The 12,382-nt window shown below is 40.3% G+C and overlaps 1 protein-coding gene across 3 annotated transcripts in view; it reads left to right on the top strand.

Annotated features, from left to right (window-relative positions):
- Positions 1-12,382, top strand: part of Pisd (phosphatidylserine decarboxylase) — a 44,920-nt gene that overhangs the window by 20,193 nt on the left and 12,345 nt on the right. For all 3 annotated transcript variants that reach the window (XM_022856046.2, XM_086967484.1, XM_022856056.2), the window contains one exon: positions 12,065-12,301. In XM_022856046.2, the coding sequence (XP_022711781.1) occupies positions 12,065-12,301 (237 nt within the window). The remainder of the gene's footprint in view (positions 1-12,064; positions 12,302-12,382) is intronic.

The raw sequence follows: 12,382 nt of genomic DNA, 5'->3' as shown, positions 1-12,382 counted from the left end.
TATATTCGGTTGATGGACACAGTAAGAAACGGATAACCTTGTAATTAAGGCGGCCTATTTCTACCTAGCCATTTGTGAATAACATTACATTCTCTCCCGGTTAATCTCGAATGACGAACCAATTTCGACCTGAACAATTGGATGTGGTCTTTTGATAAATAGCCTGTAGTAGCGTATTTGCACTTTACCATTTTCAACCACTCATGTGTGGAAGTCTGTTTAATACAGGCTTTTATAGGCGCGTATAAACTTACCTAAGGAGATAACGAAAATTAAACCGCAACTGGATGAAATGCCAACATCAATTTACTGCTGGTATGTTTTATAATGCTTCATGACGTACGCAATGCTCTCAGTGACGTCACCTGGTACATTACATACATAGGTAAACGGAACGTCTACACAAATGTATACTCACGTATAGATCCTATTATCATTATCAAGCAAAAGCTTATTTTTTTGGAACAGATAACACAGACGTTTATTGGATTACGCTTTGATCTGCAGAATCCTTTTTTTTTTTGTTTGGCATTAAATAAATCGTATAATACAGTTAACAGAAAATGTATGCCGCTGATTTAATGTGAAAACAACAAGTCAAAAACACTAGTTTCAGTAGACTGCATCATTTATCTTTAAGCACAATATGGATTCGATGATACAATATATTTCACTTCATCTTATTGTTCATGATCGCATTACTGTGCATTAACTTCCAAAGCCTGCTCACATAATTTTTTCTAGTAAATTATCCTGTGAAATATGATGGATTTGATCTTTTCGTTTCTTTTTGTACGGAAGCAGGTCTAACGTTCCGCGTTCGGTGCAAGCGCCGTTCGGCACAAGCGCCACTTAGTTGTTTGCAGATGTCGTCGGGCGCCCCTTGCCACTTCGCACCGTTACACACTTAATTTCGTTACGTGGTTTTTTTTTATAGCCGCTCTATTGTTACGACGCAATTCATTGCTGGTTGGATTACAACAACTCTGTCTACGATAGCTGCTAACAATGTGCCAATTAATCGGAAGCACATACGGGTGTTGAACTGGCGATGATGTTTAGCCACGACCCTTATAATACGCTACGCTTATTATTTAAAAAACAGTTTTGCCGTAAAACAGTCTCTCGGTTATGCAACGCAACCGATTCATTTTGTAGGCATACATCAACTTGCGCATATCATCGTGGACTCATGAAGATGCAAATATGCTTGCCTTTGCTATGATGACTACCACCGTATCCGGATGCGGTGTTAGACTTACATTTTCGTGCTAAAAATGATGGCACTACTAGGAGCGCAATGCAAGACTGCGTCTGTCGGGATTACCGATAAAGCAAACTTCACTTTGTATTGTATATTTGTGTTTAGCGTATTGTGGTACGTGTGCGATATCCAGAGTCGCATACCTGGAAAATGAAGGAGAGAGCTCGGTTTTGTGGGGCAATGCGACTGTAAGTGTGCGGGAGTCACGCGACCTTGTCTCGTTTCTACTTTTTTTGCGCACGTTCGCCAGCTGCAGTTTGCCCAGCTATGTTAACCTGGATAGACAAACGGGCAGACCAAAGGCAAGCAGAGGATTTTGTTCGGTTCCGTTTTCTTTCTGGTGGTCCCCACTCCGGCTTCAGGGAGCAGCTTCAGTTATCGGTCAATAGCAGCGGTACTATTCTTGTACGTACGTACTGCTAAGACATCTGCAGCGCTCATGTTGCTAGCACTGATCGAACTGGTCTTGACTTATTCGCTATTTGAGTCGCTGAACGCTAAAATCTCTACGGAAATCGCCATATATACTTGATTATCGTTCGAATGTATGTTGCTGCCGCGTTCGTGCAAAAGCCGTACGACCAAGACCCGATTGGTCAAACAATCGCGACTTGGCTCTCAAGGTCAACACATGTTGTCGCATTTGTTGTGTTGGTCTGTCGCCCCTCTCATTGTTGTTGTTGCGGCTGGCGTTGCCGCGACGATCCAATGTCGTGTCGAACAAATGTTAGAATGAGTGGCTCTTAGGTACCGCCGACCGTTGTTTATATTATTATGCGCGAGCAGGGCACAAGATCCGGGCGTGATAGTCTACGCGTTTACTATGTTATGATTTCTACATGGAAAATACCATTTAGGTGTGATTGGCTTTATACATTGTCTAAAATATCTGTTCGTGTTTACTGCTGCTGCGGATATGACTAACACCTTATTGCTGAGCAGATGGACAGACAAGTAGAGATTTAGGCGGTACGATTATTTTTATTTACACGCAGCTAATGATATCAAAGTTCCCCTAGCATTTGACATATCCAATTCTGAATAAAAAAAAAAGGCTGCTTTATTCATTATTATGCTAGCAAGCTGAACATAATGTCAGCAGCTTGTGTGAGACCAAACAGGGGAATCTGACTACATGTACACCATTAAAATTCATAGTGAAATAATGAAAATGGTATGTGAAGATACTCACTTCGGCATAAAATGGGTTGTACTACTACTATTACTACTACTGTTACAACAAAATATTTTTTGTGACTTTACTCTTATGCTCGCATCGCAAAGATTTCCTCCTCAGACTACAATTCCGTCATAGTATAACGTTATTGATTAAATATGCTTTTGAAGCATTAAGGTTTTATACAAGCTGTGTTTTCAGTCTATGAAATATTTGCACGATGAAACAGAAAATAGTGGAAAAATATCATAGATGTGGTTGCTAGGCGATCCGACTTATGAATATATTTGATTGTCTTTATGCTGCACGCCGTGACAACAATATCAAACCGAAATACGCTATGATCAATAGAGGCAGACGCAGATTGCTTGGCGTATTTTATTGACTAGGACAGGAATTTTTGTTTGAACAATAAAAAAACTTATTAGCTTCATACTATCATAATAGTGGATGCCGAAACATACGATTTTTAATACATACGAAACATACGGTAATTTTTAATAATTACCGTGATGTTCTACAAGGATATGTTGTATTGACGAAGATAGCTTACGCTTATAAACTTTTAGTGCATCATGTAGGGTTGAGACTGTTGGAAGCGCCCGATCGACCTTAGCCCCAGAATTGCTTCCCTTGGTTCTCTCATCACAAGCTGCTATGTGCAGTTTGTCTAATCCCTTGTTTATAGTAAAGCCTGAATAAAACCCTATTATTGGTATCGATTAAGAATCGTATCCAATAGCAACGGTCTATTCGCATACACAATACTGGTCTGTATTACATGTATGCACAGACAGCCAAGGCCCGCGACGGTAGGTCTTGTATCGTCGTAATAGTTGCCACAAAATACGCACTGTTTTGCTGCATGAATTCTCGTCGCTGATGGCAGCAGTTGCGCGACAATCAATGCGATCCGCGCGATCCAGTGCTCTATTTGCTGACGTTCGATAAGGTTCTGGTCTTCTGTAAACCACTGTACGTGTCGAACAAACAGTGTCGCTAATTTTATTATTACTCTCCATTATTATTAGGCTGCTGCTACGCCGGAGAGCTTCTATGTAGCTCATGCTTATGTTATATTCAGCTAAAGGCACAGTATTGATACAATTGCTATTCTTGATAAGGTTTTGTCGGTTTGGGTAACTCTGCTCTATCGTAATTAATCCGAGCTATTCTTTTATTCCCTTTTTATTTTTTTGCGGGTGCTCGAACATTTTCGCAAGGTTCCTAAATGTCCCGCTAGCCAGTATTCAAGCATGTGTAAATCAAGTTTATTACAGGTGACCTAATTGGCTTCCTTTGAGGTTCAATACCTGTATGAGAAGCATCGATATTCGACAGCGTGATTGGCGATTTTTAAATTAACATAATGTCAAAGCGAAAAACGATAATCTTCTTTCGAAATGTATCTTCTACGCGAAATCATGTAAGCCATATACTACTGAAATTCAGTAATGATTGTACTTTCAGTCCAACACGTGGAGTTTCTGAGAGAATGTGTGAATATAAATAGAAAAGTACTAAATCTATCGAAATGCTCTATATTGAGTGTTTGCGTACACTCTTGAACAAGCGATCATAATGCCATACTTGCTGACAAAAAGAACCTTGAAGGGCGTACAGTTACTTCAACGTAGGATGAACGATATGAATGTGGTGAGCTCAGTAATCAACGATGCAGTTAACTGCGGTAATATCTCATCGAAGAAATCCACCTATAGTGATATATAGGCGTTTCGTTGGTTGTACGCCAATTCCAGATGTATGTGTTTTAAATCAATGTGAATGTAAGATTTTTCCCATCAAATAGGTCTTTTGATAATTAGTTCTCTCCCATTCTGAGAGTTGGATTATACGAGACAAAATCGGGCAGGCCGAATCCCTTAAGTCGGAATATGACTAGTATTCACCCTCACAAGATGTGTATCGATCGAGATCACGAGTTCTTTTTTCAAAACCTATTAACTTACGTCAGAACATTGTTGACTAAAGGATAACAACCATATCTGGTGTAATAGGCATTATCTAGAATAACACGCGCTAAAAGAACACAATATCCTAATCTATTTTGATACATGTAGCTCTGACCGACTGTTGACCGATGTGACTGCCGAAGCAATCGATGTTTTATCGAATCAGCGAAGCAGATGGGCATGGATGTGCGGAAACCCGTGGCCTTGAACTACCTTGCGCTCTTATCCAATTATAGTTCCACCATCTCAACCACTTCAATTTAGCCCTTTCAAACTTTGTTGATTATTCATGCGTTGAATAACATACTCTACTGGCGTTTCATTTTTGTTAATAAAGTAGGGACCAGATGATGGCGCCTTTTGTAAATGGCGTCGTATTGCATACGGAAACCGGGTTTTAATAATAGAAGGTCCAAAACTGTACGGAAGGCTATACGTACAAAACAGGACTACCGCCACATCAAAATAGTGAGATTTGTTAATTATTATGAATAAGATATTTTTTAATAGCAACGTTGGATAGGGTTTTGTCTCTATCCACAGTGTATCTAATTGTTACAATATTCTACCATTCCGTAGACGCTGCGAGTACAAGATCTACAAATAGGTAAAAGGTAACCGACCGCCATTTTCGACCGCGGCGATACTCCATTTCTGGTGATAATAAGAACACATTTTTTGCCTAATCTTTCCACTTACGTTTATGATCGGTAATCGATAGTCAGCCACCGATGCCAGCTGTTTGTACGCGTTTCGTAGCTCAATCAAGAACGCAATTGGTTTGACCCGAACTAGGTTGGGCCTGAATATGCGCTAACAATAATCGCGCCGCACAAACGAGCGCTACAATAGATGAAATAGAATCTCTCGGTGCTTCGCGCCATTGCGACGTCCCTTTATACAATATTATCTTCTTGCCTCATAGTACTCATCCCTCCCCCCTCCACCCATTTTTTTGATATCCTATCAATCTTCAGTTTTACACGTATACAATAGCTAGCTAGCCAGCCAGTTGGGCGGCACGCGTATCTTAAAGGTCAACTTGTTCGATATCTGCTGCGTGAGTGGATAGAGAAAAACGGCTGGATATTAAAAATCCATCCAAACATAGCGCTCGCGTCATTAAAGCTCTCCGATGAAAGAAAGGACGTCCTTTAGCGATAGAACAAACATATAACACAGTGATTGCTACACTTTCAGGTAATGAGGCGCTAATTGGACTGGGAAATTTTTAGCAGCTAAAAAGAAACGATAATTGATCAAATTCTGTTTAGTCATAATAATGTTGGAATAATTTGCAGTACTATGTTAGTGAACATTGCACTTGCAATAACTGTGTTGTGTTCCTCTGTGAACATGTTCTGGCCGTTAAAGGCTCAGTTACCACAATTAATTTGTCGCCGCGTAACATTGCAAGCTTTGAAAACGACTTTCGTGAGGCGTATGAAAGCTTTCGTAATGTGTAAAAAGTTTCCATAATCAGCAATTCATAAATGAAGTGGCTGGCCTTTTTGATGTCTCAAACTCGACCTTTCTATTCCTCTGCTTGTTTCCGTCAAGTGCTCTATTTTACAGACCTGCAGGCGATTTATTTGAAGTCTTTGTAATGCCAGTGTTGTAACGAATACACCAAAATAAGCTTGCCGTAAGATCCGATTTGGCACTTGATCTTACTGCAAGCCCTTTTGTGAGACCCAAAAAAAACTTGTCGTTATCTACAATTCCGCCATCAACGTCACGTAGATATTACGTAATCGGACTGCCTCGTGTCGCCGAGCCACGATCTCTTTCGAAAAGTGCAGTTTCTTACCTATAAGGTTACCTTTGAAACTCTATAGGGACGCCTTTCCCTGCGTAAATATGGCGCGAATATGAGTTCATTTACGTGTAAGAGAGGATGTCTGTATGGTGATAAGATGCCCATTATAACGTGGAAACATAAAGATGAATCGGCACAACCGTACGCTCTTTCGACGGGTTCGACTACAAAGGAACACCAGTATGAAATTGATTAGCCGCGGTAAGAACCAATCGCAGCGACAGTCCTCTTAGCCATGATTAGTTCTTCAAACTCTCACAGGTTGTTTCGAGAGCTATCCACTGTACGTGGCCGTCGGCAGGTCACAACTGTTCTTTCGGCAACTCGCCCATATCCTTCTCATACTGATAAAAGGCAGTAGACCCCTGTCCACAGTGTGGTAAGCAGGGCTATTGCTAAACGCTACTGTGAAATACGTACAGGTTTTGCCATCAGAAGTCATTGATCGACATACCGGCGAACAGCCTTTGACCAGCGTATTGGAACTATGACAAGCTACTTGGTGCAGTTGGTTCTTCGTTAGAAGTATTCAAAAGTATAGTTCATTTGGACTTGCACGCTTCCTTGCCTTGTATTGATTTCTTCAGATACCTTTTCGCGAAGTCTTACGCGCACTTTATCACTAGCAGATTCGCGTTCATACTTAATGCTCAAACGTGGCAGTTGTCTCTGTTCTCGATATGCGAAAGAACCAGGTATAGTAATAGTACTTGTTTTAAATGCACCTTCATCGTGTATTCAACTGATAATCCTAAAAGATTTACAAACAAAAATTGTTCTATTAACATCAAGTTTAGAATATTCGGAAGTAAATTTGAGGCTACGTTTTTTTTGAAAAGGCTTGTTCGAAAGAAGCGAAAGATCTAGAAACTTTGCAGTTTTAAACATGGCCTCTGTTGCAAAGATATCATTGATTGACATAGGTACCCACTTCATCACTAAGTACTTTCCAGTAACTGCCTTTTTGAGGTACGTGGTGGCAAATCTCCTCTCCTTTTTGGGAGACAACACCCTTTCAGCGTGTACCGTATCGCTAGGTATGTAGTCCACTGTTGAGATGGCTTGCACTCCTTTATTATTATAGCCTAGAGCTGCTAATCTACTAAGTGCGAATTAGTAAATTTTATAAACGTCTGGGGTTAGAACCTATGTATTTGTATATCATCTTTGTCACTGTTAAAACGTGAAAGATTGTCGAGTAACTTTTTCGCGGCGAGTCGATATTCTGGTGCTCACTTTCTCGTGGGTTTCTGGACCGACCTACCAGAGACTTTTACTGCCCTTAGAACAGGCCTTTCCTGCCCTGCCATACCGAGGCTCACGCTGACGCTCGTCGCTAAAGCAACAGCAGTCGTAGCGCGGGCTCATGTGCTAGCTGAGATCCGCAGTTAACTTCATAGCATTTTTCCGAATACCGTTTTAGCGGCAGGACGCTAACGTGGATGTCGTTTACATATGTCGCATTTGTTCCACACATCAGTCAGTTCATTCGAGCTCGCGCTGGCAGCCTGTTACTGTACTCATAAAACGGTGACACGTTTGGAAGTGTTTCATTCAACAAAGGAAATCTAGTATATCAGTTCGCCACAAGACAGTCATTGCTGATATTTTTTGTATGAGAAACAGATAATCAGCTAATGACACAGTGACCAGTCGACGTAGCCTCTATACTTTCAAGTTGTAGTTTAATGTCGGTATAGTGGTCAATTAACGATTATGCTCGACTCTGACGAGCCACAGGCAAAACTGTTTGCCTGCTGTTGATTCCAAGAGTAGAAATTTTATCATTGCGCGTTTGCTTATTCTTCTTACCTTTTTCCTTGCTTCCGTTGTTTAGCAAAGGAAGACAAATCGTATACGAAGAGGCTGGAAAGCCCAAGTTAACTTTATTTTATACGCAATTAATTTCAGTAAGTGAAAAAAGACAAACGAATAAAAAATGACTTTACCATACACTTCCTTCTCATCCCTGAACAGTCGCGATGATAGCTGAAAAAAGTATCAATAAACGCATTTCAGCGGAGGGGTCGAAGTTACTTGAGTGAATTGCTTCTGTGCATGTGAATGCATTCCACATAGTGGTTGTGTGGCCGTGACATCAAAATGGAATTAGTGGATCTTTGCGAAGGAGCCGAACTCTTGTTTTAGGACAGCTGTCGACACGCAGGACTTTGTTGCAGTGCAGAAGTGAGCTTTGATTGATACGCTGCCTGACAAGAGTGTTACGGTAGCTGTTGTATCGTTTATGATGAAGTTCGAGAGACCAAATATATCGCACTTCAGGACGCGTAGCACGGTACATATATTAGGATAGTTTTATAACGATAAGCATTAACATCGTGGTTGCTTATATGCACCTAATAACAAGGCTCAACTTGAGGCTCTGTCGTTCCGGGAAATGTTTGCTACCTAAAAAGCAATACGTGTTCACGTGCTCACTAGGTACACATACGTACATTACTTAACATTAAAAAAGGACTAAAGTCGTCGATCCTAAATCAAAATATGGATCCTCTGTTTAAACTATGGTGTTTTGTTAAACGTTTCACAACTGTAACTTATTTACCGCTTGATTAATGTAATCTGTGTAATTTCGTTGAGCATCAGGAAGCAAAACATTTTTTCTAGATAGAAAAGATAATATTTATTTGGTATCAAAGCAATTGGCAAAACAGCCGAAGTTTCCATTAAAATCTCTAGACTAGAATAACGGACGTAGCACAGCGTTTACTGATTAAGCAGAATTCTTAATAAATAATGAAAATGTACCAGATTTCTCGAAGACATTTCGTAATTACTGTTATAGTTTTATTTAAGGAGTTGCATTTATCATACTAGAAATAGACATTGTAGAATTAACATGCATAAGCTGTAACTCTCTTCTCACCTTTTTTGCACCAAGTTGGAGTAATTTTCCAGGAACTACCCATTTCTGCTGCGGCTGTTGTAAGCCAAAAAACTTTTGCATGCGTATGTACTACGATAAGATTAATAATCTTATCGAAATGAGTATTAAGGTAATTATGGAAGAGTAAGTGATGTAATTTTCTGAGAAAGAGTATCTTGTGCTAGTAGCCTATATATACAGCACTAAGTACACCGCAACTCAAAGGTAATTACCTTTTGAGTTGCGGTGCATCAGACTCGGATAATATGTACTTCATTGTCGTCTTTATATACTTTCAAACTTTGGACGACGCACGGGTTAGCACAAAATTAAGCTATACCCATAATCATTGTGTAAGTATTTGATCAAAAAGGGTCTGATTTCTACAAATAAAACATAGTAAAATCTGCGCAGTACAACTGCTGTTTTCAAGCAAATTGTCAATACAGAGTGTGGTTATTGCTATGTATCCGACAGTCTAGAAATCACTAGAAAACGATGTAAGCGACTAACGCTATATATGTATGTTTATACGTGTTTATTCGCATTCGTTTGCTTTTTAAAAAAATTCTATCGTATGAACTAGAATTTTGACTAACTAGAAATTTGCATGCACGATAGAAAAGATTGCCACGTACAAATTGCATGAAATTCTGTGTAGGTACACGTAGACCCGGGGAAAAGATCCCATTGTTCAAGATCTAATCCTACGTGCTGCAAAAGTGTAGCTATGCTACGCCAGTTTGATTTTTCCGTTTTTTTCGCGTTTTATTAGTCATAGTTACCATTTACTCAGAATTGATCTCCGCCATCTTTCTCTCCTAGGTGCGCAAAGAAAGTCTTAGGTACGCATTCCCATACCATCGCTCATAGCGCTCTGTCCGTAATGTACACTTCAAACGTTCGGCCGTTCATGGGGAAACATCACCCCCAGATCTTTAAAGTATCCGTGATAGCTTAGTGCTAATAAATTTACGTGCTAATCGTTGTGGTCTAATTTTAAACCTTGGCATGAGTTAGCCATCCAATGAAATGCCTAACGGCGGTTGGAGGTTGAACTCAAAACAGAGCCATACAGGTATTTGGAAGTTATTTACGTACTTTAAGGCAGTTCTGCCTATGCAACGCGTTGTGGCTTCTAACGTGTTCAAATTGACCAACTACTTAGACTCGGCTCCAAATTTAAAATTGGGAATTTCACCTCATGCCAGTTGATTAGACATAAGGTTTTAACTAAGTTGCTTCGTCACGTTTACCGAGTTTTTGGTGTAATATCGTTCTTCCTCGTTCCACCCTTACGTAACGCAACGTTCGATGCGAAATCCATGCTGTTCAGCCGGATTGCATAAACAATCTTCCCTGAATTCCTTCTTAAGTGTGACGCTCAGTAAGGCTTTATTCCACTTTGCTGGTTAACGTCCATGTCATAAAGAGACATTCAATAGACTTATCCAGCAATAAACTTTGTTCATTGCGAACCAAGTTTAATCCAGCTACCTTGTTTGATTGGAATTGTTCCAATGAGCGCAGTAGCTCAAACACGAAGAAGTTTTTCTGCTTGTCAGGTATGTTCTGTCCATACAATACGATTGCGCTTTCCTAAACACGAATAAACTATTCTTGCTATATGTGCTAACTGTTGTGCTGAGCGACGCTTCGAAAATTATTAACCGTCATTCGATCTCTGTATCTTCACTTGATGATGATGACCTAATGACAGGAAAAAGAAGTATGAACGGCAGCTGCATATTAGGGCAGACGACGGAGTTCATGCAGCATGGTTTTTCGTAACTTTTTATCTCCCATCTATCACATATCAATTGATAGTTATGCAAGGGGTACTCGTTTTTATAAATACACGAACAACATAGAAAACTTCCAAACCAGATCGGCGGAGATAAAGAAAGCAAGCGATAGGATATAGCGCTTTCCTGCTATGGTAACGATGAAAAAAAAGACGGGGGAACCCTTAAGTGTTGCGATGAACGGCTAGAACATTAATAAGAGTTAGACAGAGCAACGATATATGTAGTTGCAGGAACTCTGGTATTTCGATACAGGTTCACAGTTCAAGAGTTGTCGCAGCACGTGACAAAATGATCGGCCATAGAGGGGTGGTTGCGTGGATAATATCAGTTAGTAGTTATACTAATGTTATCGTTATTAATACAATTATTGCGTACTTGAATGCGCTTCCTGCCGCAGCTCTAATACGGCATTTGGTGCTACGTGCATCTCGGCCCCACAGGCAATAGCCAAGAACTAATGTATATTATTTCCTTAGTCAGGGAAAACGGTCTCGTGTAGCTTACCGAAAGAACAAGCTGTAGACCGACGACCCTTCAGCGACCTATCATTATATACCTACGAGTATATGTGAGTGCGTACGCATGGCTAATTAAACTCAGAAAAGAAGGCCCATACTTGCTTCGTGGATGAGTCGTACACTGGTTACTCATTCCTATAGCTACAGTAATGCTAAAATCATACTGCATAACAGGCAATACATGAAACAAGTTGGAAACACCGATAGGAACTGAATGTACAAATTTGAAATCTGCTAGCAAAAATACAAATTTAGGGCATACCAATTTGAAAGTGAGATTTTTCATAGAGAAACAGCCACAATGCCCTCATATGTGCTTATTCCTTTATTAATATCAACGAATATGTTTTTATAGAGGTTTGAGGACCTCTCCGAGACGATTGATGAGGGTACTGTGGGCGTCATGTCTCTTCTATAAATGTTAATACACGCAATATGTTCATCTAACAATTTCTAAAATGGTTCCTGCCACCAACGCATGCGAACTGCAGATGTCCCGTTAGTTGGTCTAGGGGTACGATGAAAGACTCGCGGTGCAATTACCTCATGGGAGAAAATAAGTGATTATTTGCAAGTATTTCGTGGTAAGTGTTTCTTTTCTGACCTGCGGTATTCCAGACGTCAATTTACAAACTAATGCCACTACGGCTGTCATCGAAATGTTGGGGAGTCATCAACAATATTTCACTACCAAGCCCGTTTCGAGCGCCGGTGATTAGCGCTTTTTCATGGTACACTGGATGTAATATCAGCGAGGCAGCTGTTGACGATCCGCGAATGTACCCGAATCTCGGCGAGTTTTTCCGGAGGACCCTCAAGCCTGGCCTGAGGCCCATCGCACCAGGAGATTGTGTTGTAAGTAAGGAATTAAATCAAGCATTTTTGCCGGAAAACGTATTGTGCCATCTGCTTATAATACAGGAAGTGCTAATGCAT

This window comes from Varroa jacobsoni, unplaced genomic scaffold, assembly GCF_002532875.2.
Source record: "Varroa jacobsoni isolate VJ856 unplaced genomic scaffold, vjacob_1.0 scaffold_22, whole genome shotgun sequence".
NCBI lineage: Eukaryota > Metazoa > Arthropoda > Arachnida > Mesostigmata > Varroidae > Varroa > Varroa jacobsoni.
The sequence above is the reverse complement of the archived record's forward strand: the minus strand, read 5'-3'. Positions and strand labels throughout refer to the sequence as shown.